Source organism: Perca fluviatilis, chromosome 6 (genome assembly GCF_010015445.1).
Source record: "Perca fluviatilis chromosome 6, GENO_Pfluv_1.0, whole genome shotgun sequence".
Lineage (NCBI taxonomy): Eukaryota > Metazoa > Chordata > Actinopteri > Perciformes > Percidae > Perca > Perca fluviatilis.
The window spans coordinates 30,449,081-30,470,919 of NC_053117.1; the positions used below are offsets into that span (position 1 = coordinate 30,449,081).

The window sequence follows — 21,839 nt, forward strand, 5'->3', positions numbered from 1 at the left end:
GACGTCTTTGTCAATTTTCATATTCACAGGCTCTTCATTATGCCTTTTTGTTTGAAAGTAAATGGAAAAGGCGCTAAGATTCACTGTTGAAGATGCCAATGTTCCTCTCAGAACACTCTTAAAAACTTGTGGATTAGAGTCTTTAGAGGAAAACTTTTTGTAGAGACAGATCTCTAGGGACAGAAGTACTCTTTGTAAAGCCCTTTGAGATGATATACTGTAATCCGAGTAGTGTTGTAATGTAACCAAGTACAAATACTTTGTTACTGTACTTAAGTAGAATCATCACATATCTGTACTTTACTTCGTTATTTATATCTCTGGAAACTTTTACTTTGACTCCACTACATCAACTAAATAAAATTTATATTTTGACTCCACTACATTTCCCATAAGCAACTTAGTGACTCGTTACTACAAAATAACATCAGAAGAAATATGTTTGAGTGCAAAAAAGCAGTTTGACAAATCATTGCTCCTAGTTTGCAAGTTAATGCACGCTCCATTCCTGTTGCTGACATAATGCCTGTTTGTTGCCAAGCGCCAAAACTAAAGAAGATGAAAAGGAAGCATAATACAATGGGAGGCGTCAACGTAACAGACAATGCATAGGGTGAATGGGGTGGTGATAAAGAAAACGTTACACACCTGTGGCGGTATTTGCAAAAAATACATTGGAGTGAAAGATACTTCCTCACTAAAAACAAATATAATTCTGTTTCTTTTTTCTCTTTATTAATGTCAGAATTTGATGTTTAAGAAGGTGTGAAAACCCTGAATAGTATGCTTTACTATAAGGAAGCCACAATAAAGTTCATAATCAAAGTCTTTTTTTACTTTTACTTCTAATGCATTTAATATCAGAAAAAAGACTTTAACTTTTAAGTCATTTTCTGATAAGATACTTGTACTTTTACTCAAGTATTTCTTTCAAGTACTTTATACAAGACTGAATCCGAGGCTGTAGTTAGCTACATAAACATGAACTTGAATTAGCCACAGAGCTAGAGTTAGAGCTAGCTAGAGTTAGCAGAAGGCTAAACTACCAGCTGGTCTGCCACGTTTAGGTTTCCTGTCACACGGCCTCCGGCATGTCCCTGTTTGGATGGCACAGTAGTCGGTACCACGGCTTCGGCCTCTGGTCCTCATTGCAGGCTAACGTTGCCATCTGAACGAGAAGACGAAGAGGCTGTGTGAGAGGAAACGTAAACACGACAGACGAGCTGGTGTTTGTGTTGGGCTAAAAGCTAATACCATCAGACCAGCTCTTCTGACTGTTTTCACAGCAAATGTCCGTTCCTATATAAATATATACTGGACTACATTTTTACACAATATATATGTACTGTATATAGATGGATGACAATAAAGTCTCTAATCTAATAGTTTGTCAAACTCAAGCACACATGCCAGTCATTTAATGGAAGCATGAGCTTGAGAAATGACAGAAACCTTTAGACATGCAACAGATGTGTAGTATTTGTGTGCATATTTTTCAGTCCCTCCAGGAATTCGTGATGTCACAATCGCAACAATTCACCTTGAAATGAGTGTGACTCCTAATTTTTACCAATCACCGCAACTTTACCGCAAATAGGGGTTATGCTCAGCCTTCGAACCGGAAACCAGGTCTAATCATTTCCGCTTTTCACTTCCGTACACATCTGCAGCGGTAGGTGATTTCTGAGGTAACTGTTAAGTTTCGCTTATTATAATAAAATTCTTATTTCTGATCAAACTTTAGTGCATTTGTTTTTTTTTCTGTATATAGATGGATGACAATAAAGTCTCTTATCTAAAGCCCAGCCTTTGGCTACAGTAAAACAAACACTAAGAAGTTATGACAGCAGCTTTCGCCGACAACACAGCAACACAAACGCCAGAAGGAAGTGAGTGGTCAAAGTGAGACAGCTTTATCTCTTGCGCAATACTTGAACAAAACTCTTGTATAATATTTTTTGTTTGTTTAATTTATTTTTTTATCGTTTTACATCTGTCCTTAAAGTTTGTTAGCAGTGGTGGAGTCCACCATTTCCGTGCTGGATTCTGATTGCCTAACAGAAAAACAGTGCATTCATGTGTAGGGTGACCAGACATCCCGGTTTGACCGGGACAGTGCCGATTTTTAATTGCATGTCCCGAGTCCCGACAAAAGCCTGTCGGGATGCTAAAATGTCCCGGTTTACACTAGGAGTGGAGTCAGCCGATTTTGCCGGGGCTTCAGCCCCGAATGTTTTGAGTGTAGCCCCGAATGTAACTTTGTCCAGTTTATTCTTCCGAGGCGAATAGAACGGGCAGCTATCACTTGTTGCTATCACCTAGCAACCGTCTCTACGTGAGGAAAGCTGTGAAAGCCGGGTGAAGTTTTCGGAGGAATCATAGCCAAATCAGTCTAATACATTGATGCCATCAACACAAAGTTTGGGAGCGCAATACTAATGATTTAGTTAGAAGTTCCTGTTATGTGAGTTTCCAGTCTATGGTTCAGACTCAAACACACGGAGCTCTGAAGCAGACCTGTGCATTGCTTAGTGTCCACTCTCGCTGTAAAATGCAGGGCAGCTTCAGGTTTATGGATGCTCTCAGCTGTGGACATGCTGCGGCAGATGTGTTGCGTTTGTGCTCCGTGTATTTCTGCAGTAGTTTCGGGTTTCCACCTCCGATGTATAGCAGCGTACAGCCACTTCTCTAGCTAAACTCTTTGTCTCATTCAGACACCCAAGCGGGGCTCTGTGTCTGTCAGAAGGTCTGAGATTTACCTTATCAGCAGAGCAATCACGTAATGCACAGCAGACTATGGTGCAGGTAGCATATAGATCATTTTCTGAAATATAGTGACTTTATTCTTGTAATAGCCTATTATAACTTATTTTTCTCAAAATATCACGACTCCTCCAAATCACAGAGAACACAGATATACTGTATTTTGAATGTGCACAAAGTTTTGGACATTGCTCAAACACATCCAAAATATTACAGTCCATGGGTTTAATAATACATTAACAACAAAAGAAGCAAAACAGGAGGGAGGAGTAAATGATGCTAGGCTACATGTGTGCTGACTCAGATATAATTAGAAAAATCGATCCAAAGGAGAATAAATAGTTGAAAGCAATACGGAATGCCCAAGAGCCTTACTTCAATATATTCCATTATGTTTGGATTGTAATCTATGTTTCTGAATCTGAAAAAAGGTAGAAATAGATACATAAAAATTCACCAGAATGCAGGAAATTAAGTGTTTAATGCTCAACATTTTCAATAGATCATTTTAGTTCTTTTGATGTTATTGGAATAAATAACACTTCAAAACATCTTTTTTAGAAAAAATCTCAACATAAATCTCACACTAAACTGAAAAAGGCTGTTGCTGCAATTTTGTTAAGTTACTGTCTGTGTATATGTCTGGGCTGGCACATGTTCGTGTTAAAAAGCGTGTGCGTGCACAAGCACTACGGTCACGCGCAAAGTGTCCTGGTTTTAGCTCCGGGAAATCTGGTCACCCTATTCATGTGAGCCATTAATATGGTGCCAACAAAAAGTTCAGGGAGGTGAAACAAAACCAAAAGTGTTAATTAAAGTTAATAAAGTGCACATGCCCACGCCCAGGTACCAACGTCAAGTCACACAAGCAGGACAAATAGGACACACAATGGAAACTTTACAATATGCACAAAGAATTTACCAAAAACCAGGGTGTGCTGAGAAGCTCCAGGGCGTGTGAGAGGAAACTTAAACACGACAGACAAGCTGGTGTTTGTGCTAGGCTAAAGGCTAACCCCAGCAGACCAGCTCTTCCAACAGTTTTCACTGTAAATGTCCGCTCCTTGGACAATAAACTGGACTACACTACATGTTTACACAATTCCGTTCCTGTACTGTATATAGATGGATGACAATAAAGTCTCTTATTTAATAGCTTAGCCTTGAATTAGCTGAAGCCCTGAGCCTTTGGCTACAGTAAACAGAAATTTCACAGAAGGGACATACACGCACATCTGCATTTGCAGAACAGCCAATAGGAATGCTCTCTCTCTCTCTCTCTCTCTCTCTCTCTCTCTCTCTCTCTAAAATGACCTGTGATTGGCCAAATTCTCCTGTGACAGCTAGATTTTCTAAAGCCTGAAAACAGAGCCCAGAGGAGGTGCAGAAGTCTAGTTTTCTCTCAGAACACTTGAATAACAATATGCTGAAAGGTTAATATGATTTTTTTGCCCAATGATGTCAAAAATAAACTTCCTACTGCAGCTTTAACTTGTCTCATTGAATAAAACAAGATAAAAGAAATGTTTGTATTCCTCAAATCTTTGATCTGGTGAGGGGCTCAATCCTATGAATTGATTACAAGGCTCCGAGTCATTGACAGTGCTAATCTCATGGACCCGGTGCCGTATAGCATTTCCTGGTTCCTGAAACACCCTTCCTCTTCCTCTCCAGCCTCTCTAGAGGCTTGGTGCCTTCTCTCCGCACTCCGATGCATCGCTCAATTACACTCAATCAACCTGATAACTCAATACAGAGGGGAAACTGACATCATCTGCTTCTTGTCGGCTTGTTGGCGACTGGCAGATGATTGGACTTGTCAGCGGCGTGGTCAAGCCTGTTTATCATCATGTGTGTGTGCTGTAGACATCGCTGTCTGTCTTCTGCAACAGCCTTTGATGATCCTACCATCCCTCTGAACAGGGGAGTGTAGATTTTTGTCAAATTGGAACACATTTATAGAAGCATGACCTTGAGAAATGACAGAAACCTTGCATGTTTTTAGTGACTGGAATTTGGGCCTTCCTTGAAGAATGGCTTTTGGCGGAAAAGTCAGAGGTCAAGCTTATTTATAAGTAATATAATGTATACCATTTTAGCAATTGAGTTTTAATTTGTTATTGTTGTATTTAGTTGTATTGATGTGGTTATTTATCCCTTGGTTTGGTTTGGACTGATATTGATTGTTCGGTTTTAAGATTCTATGGTTTAATTTTTGTTGGTTTGTTTGTGTTTTGTGTATTTTATGCCTGTCCTTTAAAGTTGTCTGTCCTGTAGTATTTGTTGAAACAAAACCAAAAGTGTGAATTATGGTTAATAAAGTGCACATTCCCACGCACAGGTACCAATGTCAAGTCACACAAACAGGACCATCAGGACACACAATGGATACTTTACAACATGCACAAACAATTTACCAAAACTAGGGTGTTTAGTTTCTGTGCAATACTGTAAATACATTTGACTATTTTATTATTTATTCTCTTTACTTATATTAATTAGTTTGTTTATCTATGTCTTCTACTTTTCCTTCTATCCCTTTCTGTTGCAACAGTGTGAATTTCCCCATTGTGGGATTAATAAAGGATTTTGAATCTTTGAATCTTTCTATGTGCATGAATGCTTATGTGTGCACAATATTATTGTGTAGGTGTGTCCTTCACAGAACTGATCAAAACACTTATATGACATATACACTTATACACATATGTGTGTGTGTGTGTGTGTGTGTGTGTGTGTGTGTGTGTGTGTGTGTGTGTGTGTGTGTGTGTGTGTGTGTGTGTGTGTGTGTGTGTGTGTGTGTGTGTGTGTGTGTGTGTGTGTGTGACAGATGAGCCTCCAGGAGCTGAGAAGCCCCAAGGCGCCAGACAACAGTGTCCTCCTCCATCTTCTCTGATTGGCCTCAGCCTAATTAAGCTGAGGCCTTCCTTACCCCTCCTCCACTACCCGGTCACATGAAACAAAGATGTGTGTGTGTGTGTGTGTGTGTGTGTGTGTGTGTGTGTGTTTTGTGGGTAAATAGAGAAATGTGACTAGAATAGACTGAAAGATAAAGAAATATATGTTTCTGTGTGTGTGCCGAGATAAAGAGACTACTTGAGTTTAGGGGCCTATTTAGAGCCAAATATAGTTTATTTGACATTAGACTGAGATGCCTCTCCAAGTGATTGACTGAGCGCTAAACACTGCTTCTCCCCATGGAGGTAAAATTTCTACTGCGGGTAAAAAAGAAAAGAGTGGAGCGTGTGACAATTAAAACAACACAAGATACTTACAACACAGGGAGAAAAAAAAACACAAATTCTAATTATTCTCATTGTCTGTGCTGTCACCAAGTCATCTCACCCACACCTACTCTTGTCATTATCAGAATCATCAAGGTCCTACAGCTCAATGGGCAGAATGTAGCACTTTGGATAAAAGCTTCCATCAAATGGTTGAATGCAATCAACGGCATAACTAGCACGGTCTCATCAGGAGATAATCAAAAGCTACAAACAACAAATTCAGCACAAAACACATGAGACATCTAGATAAGACATGGTGTGTACAGTGTACTGTGCAGAGCAGCAGAAGGACAGGACTGTAAAAAAATGTGTGGGCGTTTGCTGCACAATGTGCTGCATTATAACACATGAGTGTTACATGAGCGATGTGTTACAGGCTGTTGCTCACCATATTCTCAACGTTTCTCATCCATGCGCTTTAAATGCATTTCCACGAGATGAAAGTACACAATTAATCAAGTCTTTATTGGGAGTGGCAGCAAGAAACAAACTAAGAGAAGGCTGAAAATATTTTTTTATATCTCAATGTGAGAAAAGGTTGCTCAGTTGCTATGGCAACAGCTACACACTAATCAGCCTTTTTGCAGAATATTGTGCTGTCATCTTTGACAAACACACAAACACATACACATTTACAAATAACCCACATACAAACACAATAAACTGACAATAGCGATCACAGTACTGAAAACCATAGTAAGTATCACCACACGGCCTTATATATAGCGGACAGTTAAAGTGTGCCAGTGAGACAGAGGGAGGAGGGATGGGAGAACAGATGATGCCTGGAGGCCTTATGGCTCGGTAGTGACTTCCCCAGTTGAAGAACTCTAATGGCTTGAGGCACGCAGATGACGAGTACCGACAGACAGCAGGTTTTGGTGGTGAGGCCAATCTGACGCTACGGAGGGCTTTCAGGTGACGTAACGCACCCTCTGGCAGCCATATCAGAGGTCCATAGCGCTTTGTCAACACTGATGACGAACAGCTAATTGTTTTAGTAAATATACCAATTTTTTGTCTCATTATAACGGGGCTCCTTCTCATAAAAGAGCTGCTAGATAAAGATCCCATAAGTGAACTGGAAGGATGCTTCAGTGGCGATGACAGATGGGATACTCAAAAAGGAATGCAGCATTCAATGCATCATGACCAAACAGTGCCATCTCCGACAGCAAACAGCCTGTTGAAATATGTGAATGAACATATCTGATTTGTGCTCCTTAGCTTGTAACAGAAAGCTTTGGTGGCAAGTTGAATGTTGCCAACATATGTTGTTCCATTACCCTGATGGCTACTTGGCTATTAAAGCAGTTTGTTTAGATGAGCTGAGGTGTCATGTGATGACTTGGTGTTCTTCAGAGACTAAATGCTCATTAGGATCTTTTGCACAAAAGCAATGTACAGTAGATGCAGCAGCAGTGTTTACAAAGACTCCTCTGACTCGTGACACTGTTTTAACACCTGTTCTTTTCTAGGAACCAACATAGTAACTATTGACCAATCCACCTCTTTATTGATTGGAGTTTATGACCTCCTCGGCATGGTTTCATTAGTTGGAGTGAGAGGAGAACTGGATGTCAGACCTCTGCGCCAGAAAGAGAGTCCTGCAAAACATTACTTGGAAAATAGGTTTTCTGTTTCTGCGACCTGATGTTGAATGTTTGAGTTAAAAAAAAAGAAGCAGAAATTAGGAATTATTTTGACTAATAGTTAGGATCAGAGGACGTGAATCACAGACTGGTTTAAGTCAAAGATTAGTCAGGATACTGTTTAAAACCACTTAAACATTTTTTCTTCAAATGCTTTGAAATTGAAAAAAACAGCCAAAATGCAATGGAAGTAATCATTAATTTTACCTGCGAACGTTGCATTGGTTCCATACAACATACGTGCATCCAAGTTATTTTGGGGCAATTTGGTAGTAAGAAACCCATATTTCTGATATAAAAAAACTGGTCAAATTTGACCCAAGGAAAACACAAGGGTTAAATACAAGTAAACAGGATATTATAAATATGTGGTGTGGAGAGCTTTCTGAGTTTTGTAGCAGTGAACTCAGTTCAAAACAAATGCAAACCAAGGTGAGATCTTTTCTATTCTGCCTAAAAGAAAAAAAATGTGAATATGCCTGGCTCTCCAAGCATGAGTCAACATGTCAACATCCATCTCCTAACACACATAGACAACAATGAAACAATGAATGACAAAACTGTACGTCTGGGCTGAAATACTGAATCGACGCCAACCTCAACTATTCTTCTCAGGTAGCTCTTTTTCCTCACCCTGTTTTAATTTTAGTTGCAGCCATTATTTATTAGCCAACTCTCAAAGGGACTTCCATTGTGGTGCCACACTCGGTTGCTAGGAGATCTGTGACGCAACTGCAAAGCATTTATGTGAGGTTAGGGTGAGTGGGTGACGTCATTAGAACACATGTAGATATAAACAGAGTGAGTTGTGCAAAAAGCTATTGAAGAACATTTAAGCCATTTATATCCACAAGCACACACTCACAAACTCCTACACTCTCTTTCTCTCTCTCTCTCTTTCTCTCTCTCTGCATCTCAGGCACAGTGTGTGTGTTTATGTGTGTGTGTGTGTGTGTGTGTGTGTGTGTGTGTGTGTGTGTGTGTGTGTGTGTGTGTGTGTGTGTGTGTGTGTGTTTGTGTGTGTGTGTGTGTGTGTGTTGGTCGAGTCCCAGTGCCGCGTGAGCTCGAACAGCCTGAGGTGGCAGAGGTGAGCTGTCCGTGGAAAATATCCTTCTGCGGCCACCAGAACTTTTCAGAAACAATGACTTTACAAAACACCTGGAGCAAAAGCAAAAACACTGAAAATGGAATATTTATTATTCAAGTTGACCATTAGGGTAAACAACCAAAAAAACAATAGGACGCGCCTTGCTTGCAATAAGTGAAATGATTGTTTAAAACGTCTATTGCACATACATAAACATGAGCAGACTCAGCGCAAGAAAATGAGCATGAGAGTGGATATACCAGCAGTGGCCCATCTTTATTTATCGGCATTGTCACTCGAATGTTCATTGTCTGCAGACTTTTGTTCATGAATTTACATCAGAACTTACTAAATCATTTCCGTTTTTTGCCGACAAGTTGATTGTATTTTTATGTTATTTCTCCAGGTTAGAAGCCCTTCTTTCCCACTGTATTTCTGAGCATAATGAAAGTAAATGCAGCGTACTAAACATAGACTGTATAATATTGATAGACAGAGCATGTGTGACGTCACCCATTGGTTTGTGGAGATCTGCTATGAGTCGCTATGAGTTTGCAGCACTTCGCCGAACCGGATGCTTTGTCCAATTTGTTCAAATTTTTTCAAGACGCAAACAGCCAGACACCACTGGGATATTTAACTTACAACACCCAGATGCAAACTAATTGATTGCACCTAAACTTTCTGCACCTCCCTTGTCACTATCAAAATCTGTAAATACATTTGTAGCACTCCAAAGACAGAAGGAAAACACAGGAAAGTGAAGCGACAGTCAACGAGAGTGAGAGAGAGAGAGACATTGTAATAAACAACGAGACAAACTGATAAACATCAAAGGCCCTTAACACCTTCTAGTGAGGTGAAAGGACAGAAACCTTTGGCATGCCATAGAAGGAAAGAACAGGTGTAATTAAAAACAGAAAAGGCATGTGCATTCCTTAAAAGACAAAGATAAACCTTATTTTCCCGTCAGGGTTAATTTCAGATAAGCCCTTTCTCAGTTACATCTTGCATGTCGCCCTAAGCATTTCAACCCCAGCACATGCAAATGTTTAGTTTCAGTCTAACCCTTCTTTTGGGAAAACTGAAATTCATGCCCGGGGAGTAGCTCACATTAAGGTGTGCCACTTAAAACGAGATGATGCTATATATGCCCTCACTGTACTGAGAAGGAGTCTAATCAACTATCTCTAGGTGGAAAGCCAAACAAACTTATAGGAAGGCGCTGACGTTTCATCTTCGACTGGGCACTGACTCATCCGGGGCAGACAGCATTTGGTCACTTCAGCCAGTCTTGTGGGTCCTCTGTCTTTTTTTATTCAGACGACTAGAGAGATGAGTGATAATGCTGTTGGCTGGAAGGCCCTGACGTATTAGATGGCAGTGATATCATAATCCCAAACATAGAACTGGGACGGATGTTTAGCCTGGTTTAGTGGGCACACACGCATGTCTGCATGCTCACACATGCGTTAAAACACACACACACACACACACACAAGCACACACAGACACACACACACACACACACACACACACAAAAGATGTAACTTTTTGAGAAAGGGCTTATCCGAAATTTACCCTGACAGGAAAATAAGGTTTATCTTTGTCTTTTAAGGAATGCACATGCCTTTTCTGTTTTTAATTACACCTGTTCTTTCCTTCTATGGCATGCCAAGAGTTTCTGTCCTTTTACCTCACTAGAAGGTGTTAAGGGCCTTTGATGTTTATCAGTTTGTCTCGTTGTTTATTACAATGGTTTCCATTTAGAGCGTTCCAGAAATCACTCAAAATCAGCACGGGGAGGCACATAGAAACAGCTCTTTATGCTGGTTTGCAGCTCTCTCTCTCTCTCTCTCTCTCTCTCTCTCTCTTTCACTGTCTCACTCTCGTTGACTGTCGCTTCACTTTCCTGTGTTTTTCTTCTGTCTTTGGAGTGCTACAAATGTATTTACAGATTTTGATAGTGACATGGGAGGTGCAGAAAGTTTATGAGCAATCAATGTGTTTGCATCTGCGTGTTGTAAGTTAAATATCCCAGTTGTGTCTGGCTGTTTGCATCTTGAAAAGATTGGAATCCTCTAGTTTAGTACACTGCATTTACTTTCATTATTATCAGAAATACAGTGGGAAAAAAGGGCTTTTAACCTGAAGAAATAACATAAAAATACAATAAACTGTGGGCAAAAACGGAAATGATTTAGTAAGGCTTCTGATGTAAATTCATCAACAAAATTCTGCAGACAATGAACATTAGAGTGACAATGCCGATAAATAAAGATGGGCCACTGCTGGTATATCCACTCTCATGCTCATTTTCTTGCGCTGAGTCTGCTCATGTTTATGTATGTGCAATAGACGTTTTAAAAAATCATTTCACTTATTGCAAGCAAGGCACGTCCTATTGTTTTTTGGTTGTTTACCCTAATAGTGAACTTGAATAATAAATATTCCATTTTCAGTGTTTTTGCTTTTGCTCCAGGTGTTTTGTTAAGTCATTGTTTCTGAAAAGTTCTGGTGGCCGCAGAAGGACATTTCCCACGGACAGCTCACCTTTGGCACCTCAGGCTGTTTGAGCTCACGCGGCACTGGGACTCGACCAACTCACACACACACACACACACACACACACACACACACACACACACACACACACACACACCATTCCTAAAATAAGAACTTAAGAACCCCGGGGTCAAGTGAGCTCCACAGAAAAAAGAAAACATTAAATTTTTTCTTTACTCTGTGATTAACACCTAAATACACCTTAATACACTATACATCATTCTATTTTCATTTTCATTTTACAAAAACAATACAATGCTAACATCTACAAAAAAATAAAAACTTCTAGCTTTAAGGGCTCAAAGGATTTCAAGTTGAAGTTAAATACTTAAGCTATGACAATAAAGACGGTAATTACACCACCATTAAAAAAAAAGGTGCAGTAAATGTAAAGATAAATCTTTTTACCCTCAGGGTAAATGTCTCTTTTTTTGGGGGCATTTTAGGCCTTTATTTTTATAAGACAGCTAAAAACATGAAAGGGGAGAGAGGGGGAATGACATTCAGTAATGGGCCACAGGTCGGAGTCGAACCCGCAGCCATTGTGTCGAGGGTAAATGACTCTTAATCTCAGTGTTGCTGTTAAAATCTATTCTAAAACATACTGGGAGCCGGTGTAAAGAGGCCAGAATAGGAGTGATGTGATTGCGTCTCTTGGTTCTGGTTAAAAGCCTAATAGCTGAGTTCTGTACAATCTGAAGTCAATTCATAGATTTTTAGTTCAAGCAAAGAGACTGTAGCAATAATCTAGGCATGATGAGATGAAGGCATGTAAAATGGTCTCTGTGTCTTTAAATTTAAGATTGATCAGATTTTTGAAATATTTCTAAGATGATCAGTTACAGTGCAGGAACACAGGAAAAATGCAGAAAAGCCGATCCTCAAACAGAAATCTTGCATGTCGCCCTCGCCATTTACAACTGTAATCGACAGCAGCACATGAAAATTTTTAGTTCAACCTAACCTGTATTTGAAAACTACAGGTTAGGTTGAAAACTGAAATGCATGCCTGGGGGGAGTAGCTCACATTAAGGGGAGAAGCCACAGGTTAAATTTCTGAGCGAGTGTGCTCAGCGACTCCTCCCAGAAAGCCTGAAGGAGCGCATGAAGCGGCAGGACTCCTTCAACCAACTATCTTGGATTTTAGGTAAATAGGCAGGTTTCCAAACCAAGCTGTGATGCCCACCGTGTCTAATAATGCTTTCTAGTACAGCAGGATAAATAAAGAAATGTGTACTTCCTCCAACTCCTAAAAACTGTGTCTGCGTAAGAAGTACTCTCTCTGCTATAGCCTGGAGCAGACACTGTTAACTTGGACGCTCCAGCTCGGTGGGTTGTCAGCATGCACTCCCACACACGTACAGGTGGAGACATGGGAGATGGCTTCATTGTGAATGACTGCAGGCATGTGATCATTATTTACAGCTTTATGATCAGATATGTCTTTTATAGTTCAGATACTTGACTTTCCTCTCTATTTCTATCTATAACCTGATATCCCTGTTTTTGTAATAGTAATACTTTGGGTGTCAAGTTGACACCCAAATGAATGAAATCCTGCATTTTCTTGATCTGTAATTGCACTACGACATATACATCCATTGTTGTCCCAATTAGCGGGATTATGCCAGAATTCGGTTTACAGACAATGTTTTTTCACATGAGGAAAGTGCTACTTAAAGTCTCTAGTGACATTATGATGTCAGCTGACTCTGGGGAACACACAGTTTTGGTCCTATTAGACCTTGCATCTGCCTTTGACTCCGTTGAGCATATTATTATGATCAACAGACTTTGACGAACTGGTTGGAATGTCTGGATCAGTTTTAAAATGGTTTACTTCTTACCTTTCTGGCAGAACTTTCAGTGTTTTTGTAAACCAGATCATGTCGGACACTACAGGGTTGTCATGTGGGGTACCTCAGGGTTCTGTTCTGGGACGGATTCTGTTCCTTTTGTATATATTCCCTCTAGGAGAGATAATAAGCCAGTTCAGTGACATATCTTTCCATTTTTATGCTGATGATATCCAGCTGTAGTGCGCCTCCAAAGGTTACTGAGCTCTATAAACTGTTGTCCTTGATAAACTGCTTGACTAGCATCAAGCAGTGGTTAAGTGACAACTATGTGCTGCTGAACCCAGATGACGGAAACACTAATTATTGCGCCTGAAAGTATACTCCCACTGATTAAGCAGCATATTGGTGCTTTAGGCTTGTCTATCCAAGCGAGCCTAAGGAATTTAGGTGTTGTTTTTTATGCTGCGATGTAGGGGTGGTACGGTTCACAAAACCCACGGTTTTGTGAACAGCTGTCCTCCGGCTCCGGCTCCGCTGTCCTGCCCGTCTATCTGTGCTCCGTCCTGCACTCCTGTAGCGTCCGCTCCTCTTTCCTCCTTATGTCTCAGCCATTCATTATCAAAATGCGCTCCCGGTGTGTTGGAGCGTGTTCCGTGTTCCTCCAGCATCTCTCCTGATGAGATCTGCCTCAGGTGCGCTGGGAGGAGTCTTCAGTGCCAGGCAAACCAAAACACCACAGATAGACGGGCAGGACAGCGGAGCCTAACCCGGAGGACAGCTGTGGATGTTTGGCGGATCGGCGCGTTGGCGTTGTGGCCCGAACGGGAAAAGCAGAGTGGACGTTGCGTGTTGCTGGCCCTCTTCCCCCCTCCCTCAAACAGAAAAGGGTAAAGACTGTAGTCCCTTTCTCTATAGACTGGTTGAAATCAGATTTTCTTGCCGCTTTTGCTCGACTTTCGCCCACGGCGCCCGATCCTCCAAACATCCACAGCTGTTCTCCGGCTCCGGCTCCGGCTCCGCTGTCCTGCCCGTCTATCTGTGCTCCGTCCCCAACGTTTCTTTTTCGCTCTCTATCCACTCGTCTGTCCTCCTTGTGTCTCAGCCATTCATAATACAAAATAAAACACCCGAAACACCACACTATATACAACATAAGAAAACTCTGGCTGCCTGGCTCCACTTTGTGACATATATACATGTAAAAAGTATAAATATAGGTTATAAAATATGAAGAAGAATTATCTCGTGGCCACGAGATAGTTATAATTAATTTTTTTTGACAAAGTGGGACCAGGGGGGCTCCGTAGCATGGCCTATTTCTCGCTTAAAATGTTTTCAGAAACTATTTTTGTAAAATACGAGATCGTATTCTGAACGAGCCGCTAAAGTCTGTTTTGAAATTCGTGAGCAGCAAGACCCATGTGACGCGATTGTCCAATCAGCTGCCATGGGTTGCGTTTGTCAAACTCATCCCGCTCGTCATTTCCAGTAAGTTTTAACATAGGTGTCGAAAGTGCAGTACAGCAGTAAGTGGTTAGTGCACATTAACAGTGTACTGACGAACCGTGCGGCACACACACGCTCCGAACCGAGACTAGCGAACCGTGCGGTTCGGATGTTTTTTCATGAACCGTACCACCCCTACTGCGATGTCCTTGGAGCATCACTCCAAACAAGTCTTTTTACATGTTTTTTGGTTTTTTTTTTTTATTCTTTAATTCTTTTAAATTCTGGTCCTTACTTTTAGAGCCTTGCACGGACAAGCTCGTCCTTATATGTCTGACCTGATACAGCGTCACACGTTAGACAAGGGCTTTTATGGCTGTCTGTACCTATGTTTTCCTTGTATTCTTCTGTCTTCTATTTATCATATTCCAATTTATTGTAAAGCACTTAGTGATTTTTATCTATAAAAGGGTTATATAAGTAAACTTTACTTACTTGTTCTTACTTACATTAATGTACCACACTGCTGTGGTATTGGTTAAATGTTAATAAAGTAATCATGTCCAGTGTTGTACTTCAAGTCAGTGCAGACCTTTTCTGCATAAACCTAAGACCTAACCATAACCAAGTACTTAGTAAGACTTTTTTAGTTTAGTTGGTTACATTGATGTTTGTCCATGCGTCATGTTGCTAAAGCTGCGAACTAGGCTTACCTACCATAAGGCAAACTACCAGTAGCTTATGAACCTTAAATTCAAGGACCCCCTTGGCATAGTTTGAGACACAGATCAAGGTTAACTACTGCTACAAAATCATTTCTATAATCAGATCTGGCAGGCTTTACACAACCTCACATACAACAATAAACAAAGAGGCTTGAATGTTTAAACACTTTTCCATTGTGCTTTGTTACAGAGATGACAGATTGGGTTGACATTTAATAGGCAGCCAAAAGAGTGACTATGCCTTTGGTTAAAGACAAAGCATGCAATTCATAACTTTCATATAAATGTCAAGTTAAACGTGACAAGGCACCGTCTGTCTCAACAACGATGGTGGCAGCATGCGTTTGGTTTGTCTGGACAGGTGAGAAAACTGATATTTGAACTTTTGACTTTGTCACACACAACTAACTTGTTATATACTTGAGAAAATGTAGGCCTGGGTTCCCTTTTCCAAGCAAGTGCAGTGTAGTTTATTGAGTAAGAATATAATCCAAATTAAATAATTGTACTGCTATTCTCAACACACACATGCACATATTAGCAAATGAGACTATACCAAAAAGGTGGTATTTGTCATCTCAACAGCTATATTTTATAATTGAAGTACATCTTTATTTTTCTGTCCTCTCATGCATATAGTGTGGGATTATTCCATGTCATGCCCCTATCAACAAATATGCACTGCTGTGCCCCATATACCTTAGTTAAGGTCTACAACTATTCACAACACTAACCCTTTCTTGACACAACCTCCATTACTCCCCATTTCCTCCTCTGTTTTATGGCTTCCGCAGTCTGCCCCTAATGCATAGTCAATAACGCTGCCAATGTGCAGCAACACACCACCTTCACACATAATGGCACAACCTGATTGTTCATTTGTTGCATTTTCCAACAGAGCTGTACTTAAGTATACTCTTAACCCAAAGATTTATGGTGGTGAAATTATTGTGGGTGTGAGTGCTCTCTTCTTCTTTTTTATGTGGAGAGGTCGATTTGGTAAAGTGTTGCAAAGGTAAGAAATATGTGTCTTTTAAGCTATAATAAATATAGTAAAGACTCATTTTGGGTTAAAAATTAACCTTAGTGCAGTTTTCAACCCCAGAGTGCACTAGAGTTTTTGACTAAATGAGACATTGCCTGAGAACTAAATAAGCAGATGTCAAACTGCATTAGAATATGAAAGAAATATATGAAAAGCATAAAAAAAATCTCATTTCACAAAAACTAGCGCAAGCTGATTAAAAAAAGAAGAGTTCACTTACTTGCAGAGGGTGTTTCAGCATGGACAGGAGGTGTGGAAGGGATGAAGGAGGGAAAGAAGAAGGATCGCAGAGATCGTTCGGTGTGAAGGGGTGAGCGCTGCGTGGGCAGATTCTCACAGCTGCCCACGCTGCTGTGGATCTTAAGGTTCAAGGGCTTGGTCTTCTTCTTGGCTCTGAGGGAAACAATAAGATTGACAGATCAGGAGTGTGCAATGTGCACAACTGCAGAGTTTTTGGTACAGGTAAAAACGTAGTAAAAAATGTCTGACAATGTGTTTCTGTTGTTAAATGTGAAAATGCACTCAAAATAAATCAAAATTCTCTAAATCTACGCAATAACACTAAAAAGTGAGATTCAGTAATTTCTTTAGCCATTCTAGCGGCAATGTTGGTTGGTCAGTCGGTTCAGCATTTTGGTCCAGACTGAATAGTGAGATGAGTTGCCAGGACATTTGGTGCAGACGTTCATGGTCCCCAGAAGATGAATTAGCATTTAGCTCTAACCTCACAGAACACCTATCACGGCTGTAGACTCTTTGTCTACAACAGTATGTATTACTAGATGCTTGAAAAAATGTAGAATTTCTGGGGCATTTTTTGAGTCCTCTTCCACTTTGTTGAATCTCTGGAATTAACACCAAAACAATGTAAAGTATTTCTTCAATGATCTTTTCGTCATTCAAAACATCTGGCTTTTCTTTATTTTCCGTCAGAATCAAGGTGCAAAGGCTTCATACAGGAGAGATAGCAATTTCTCCACCTACAATAGTCCATATACTGTACACAGACCATAATACAATGCAACCGCAATTATTCTCTCCTCCTACACATACTGTACACCCCACAGCTGAATACAACAAGTTCACACTAGCTCTTGGAGGGGTACGAAAGTCACTCTGGTGGACAAAGCAGGCGGAGAGAAAGGGAGAAATGTGCACCAAGAAAAGTCAAATACAGTATCACATCATTGCAAAATAACCCCTGGAACTCACTGAACACACATTTTTCCATTATCCCATGGTGGATTTCTTTTTGTATTGTGTATGAAAATCTTGTGGGTAAATTTGTTTTGACTACCCGCACTAGGGAGGTTATCCAGGCACATCCAGCTTGGAGAAGGCTTCGGGGATGACCCAGGACTAGGTGGAGGGATTATATCTCCACCCTCGCCTAGGAGCGCCTCAGGATCCCCCAGTCAGGGAAGTTTGGGGTCCCCTGCTGGAGCTGCTGCCCCTGGACCCGACCCCGGATAAGCGGATGACGATGGATGGATACCCTCACTGCAGAAATCTCTAATTTAAGCCAAACTGTGCCTAATACTACTCGTAAATCCATATGCACAAACTCTAGCAGGTGTGACAGCACCCTAAACTGCAGTAAGTGTAGTGTACTGTAGCAATACAATTATTGGATTAAGTGATCACGATACAGTGTGTAATGCTGGGTATCATGCTCATAAGCTGACAACAAAGCCACAGGCATCTGGCCAGAAATAAAACAAACTGACTGCTGACAGGATGAGAAGGATCATAGAGTGACAGAAGATTACATACCAAAACTCAAAGAAAAAGAATAGGCAGTTAATTTCAAATGAAAAGTCATGTATCATATAATACACTGTTTTGTATCAGTAAACTTAATGATGGATTTAATGGTTTTAATTCAGTGTTGTTGCTGATACATTACTGTCAGTTTTACTTATTGTTAGACAGCCATGCTGGCAGCTCTGTAAGGCTGTTCGCAGGCACAGTGGTGCTTTGGGTGCTTTGAATTAAATGCTAACATCAGCATGCTAACATACTCATAAATTGAAACATGCGAATGCAGATATAATGTTCACCATCTTAGTTTAGCATGTTAATATGCTAACATTTACAAATTAGCTCAAAGTAATGTATAGCAGAGGCACATGGGAATGTCATTAGTTTGGTGAGATATTTCACTCCAATCCATAAATGCCAACATGTCATGTCAAAAAGTCAGGAGACCGCCAAAGTCATTGGATTCATCCTCTGAACATCACAAAGGTCTGTACAAAATGTCATGGCAATCCATCTCGTAGTTGTTGAGACCAACAGACAGTGAGACATTGCCAAAACTAGCTTTTAAGAAATGTAATAAACAGATAATGTAGCACCATTATTACAGTTGATTAGGAATTATAGCTGTGGTGTTAGTATAAGTAACAATAATTCATTGTACAGTAATTGGCAACTCACCATCATTTTTGCAAGAATTACCGGTTTTCAAAGAATATTCATGCAGCCTAAAGACATGAAACCTGTTCAACCATCTGAGAAGCATAGAGACCTTCAGTGTGAATTTGAAAGTTGACGTTTGAGGGTTATTTTCTGACTGGAGTGATGGAATGAATTGGCTCTGTTGACTGAGCTAAAATGGGAAGATTTTTTTTGCCATGGACATAGGCGATAATGATATCCCCGGGAAGTGTAAATCACACTGAATGATATTAATATGTGTTTCATGTCTGTGTTAAGACTTGACCGAGTTATGACTCAGAGAAGGAGTACGGTTTTTGACTCAAATTCACCTCAAGTACCCTCCCTATGTTAATCCCATCCGAAGAGACACAAAAATAAACAGTGAAGGACAGGTCAAAGAGATGCATAGAGAGTGAGCCAGAAAGACAGGAAAGAGTGACTACTAAGGGAAAAGCTGTAGAGAAGAACCAGAAATAACTAGTATATGTAACACATATACATACACAAAAACCAAACCAGTGAATGCAGACGAAAGCAGGCTAATATACAAACAGAAGAAAATAAATTGCTCCAGACAAAGACAAATCTGACAGACACCGGTGAGGAAAAACTATAAAAAGCAGTTTATCAATTAAAAGCAGACTTTTAAAAGTAAAAAAAAACAAAAAAAAAACGACTTGTCTTGAGTTTTTATGCAAAGTAACACTCATTAAGTATTAAATCCCACAGTATTTTTTCCTCCCATGTCAGTCTCTCACACCCCACACTGAGTCATGCAATTAGACCTGTAAACCAGCCCGAGCACTTCACTCCCATCTCCTGCAATAAGGAAGCAGCCTGCAGGTTATCACTTCTCCATCATAGAGCTTTTGTCAGCTATTCAGATTAGCCCACTTTATGCAATTTGAATCTAAATTAAGCCATTCATCTCCCTGTATGCATGCCTTTATCCTATCCCTGAATGATTTGTAGATGTTCAGTGAGGGAAAAGAGAAAACGAATGTAGAGTGAAGGGAGAGGATTCCCGATTTTGGTTTTGAACACGGCTGTCGTGAAGGCGTGCAAGCGAAGGTGGGGACTGTCAACTCCACAGTTGTTAAAGCAGCTATTCAGATATGTTTTTCTCCTCTGTATATGAAAAGTTAAAGGAAAAAGAAACTCAAAGAATACACATTACAGAAAGACAGAAGACGAGGGAGGTGGTTGACTTGTCAAGTGTTAAGAGAAATCAGCAAAGATATGAATAGTAGAGTTGTCTTTTGATCTAGTCTAGGATTGCACATCACGATGCATTTCTCACAGATGGAAATCACTGCATATTTGTGTCGCATTTTAGGTGGCATTTGAGTCTTTAATCCCCCGGGTCTTCCTTACTGAGTAAACAGGAACCACAAAGTTTTTTTTTCATAGTATGATTTAGGCATTTCCTCCTAGCATATTGTAGTGATTAAATTGTCATGTGTGTCATGCTTATTACCTGCTGATAATGTATGGTGATTTGGCATTCAGTTTTCTCTGGAATCATTAAAGGTCTATTGTTTCTATTCTGTGGTGAGTGAAAGTGCAATCTAAAATTTGCATTAATCCAGGGTCATGATGTTTGTAGATGATAGCTTGTTTTTTCTCGCAAATGATCTGTGAAGGTTTGACTTTGTCATCAGCTCTGTCAAAGGGAATCAAGGGAAAACTGCTAAATGCTATGTGGGCAGAGAGGTTTTACGAAACCCATAAGGTGGGATCAACGCTTTGTTTTTGTTTTTTAAACTTTCCTAGATGGTTTAGTCTTTTTTTTTTTAAGATGAGATTTTCAATTCTCAATATGCAAGCAATAATTAAAAAAGAACTGACATTCATCCACCCACTCCCTCCACATCCACTTCCCCCACACTTGCAGAGACGCTAATTACAGTGACACCTTCAAGTAAAAGTTCCATTTGATAAATAACTGAGAGAACAGGAGAGCAGTGATCCTTCGAATGACATATTTCCTTTACATTCTGACATATCAAGAGGATTTCAAAAAGGCAGTGTCATGCATATTGCACAGCTTTTCTGCCTAGCTAACTAGCTTTTAGTTGTTCACTATCCACATGGCATTTGTCAACAGTGATGCTGTGATAGTGAAAAGTAGTCAAGCTCTGTCTAATTAACACTTCTGTCCATCTAGGAGAGTAAATTACTTGCGCGATTCCATCTGCATACTTCAGAAATATGCAGAAAAGCACACTGTTGCGTTTTATGCAAATGGCACTGTGGAATAATATCTCTGGCAGCCACTTCTCTTCGCTGCTTTAATAAAGTTGGTGGAAAATGAAATAAAGGTGCCTAGAATAATGATTACAACAGAGAATTACTGTGAGCCCTTTGAGCAGTTTCATCCAAAGCAGGTTGTCTTGCTTTCAGAAGTCTGCGGTGCCAAGCTGAATTAAAGCTGGCAGTCTGCTACCTTTTTTCTTTTTCTTTCCTGAGGCAGTATAGTAAAGCCAATGCCAAACTAAATCTAAAAGGAATGTATTGTCATTGCACAGCATTCTCCTTTGTTAAGTACAAAACTTTGCATTTTCTAAACTTTAAACTGTATACTTGAATATTTAGTTTCATATGATTCACCTTCCACTTTGTTGTGTACAAAAGAAGGCAATAACATACAGTATCATGTAACTGCTGAAACTGACTGAAGATGTATTGCCTTATCCAAATGTTATGTTTGGTTGTCAGAAGAGCTACATACAGACCTTGAAGAGACCTCGACCACTGTACCTACAGATCATCCAAGAAACCACAAGACACTGCTGTGCTGCGATTACAGACGTCACTTCTAAATATAACAGCATGTTTGTTAACACACGTGTTTCATGGACACAGAGAGGGGCGTGTCTATCAACCCATGTGTGTAGGTGTGCGTGCTTGCCCATAGGTTTTGTTCAGGTCATCGTTTGATGTTTCATCATGACGACATCTGCTGATTACCTGTTGAGATGTTCGGATGATAACAGCGCACAAGTAAAAATAACTCATTTTCTCTCCT

The 21,839-nt window shown here is 40.2% G+C and overlaps 1 protein-coding gene across 2 annotated transcripts in view; it reads right to left on the reverse strand.

Moving 5' to 3' along the window:
* The window catches only part of ksr2 (kinase suppressor of ras 2), a 103,919-nt gene that overhangs the window by 31,566 nt on the left and 50,514 nt on the right, over positions 1–21,839 (reverse strand). For both annotated transcript variants that reach the window (XM_039803687.1, XM_039803689.1), the window contains one exon: positions 16,590–16,762. In XM_039803687.1, the coding sequence (XP_039659621.1) occupies positions 16,590–16,762 (173 nt within the window). The remainder of the gene's footprint in view (positions 1–16,589; positions 16,763–21,839) is intronic.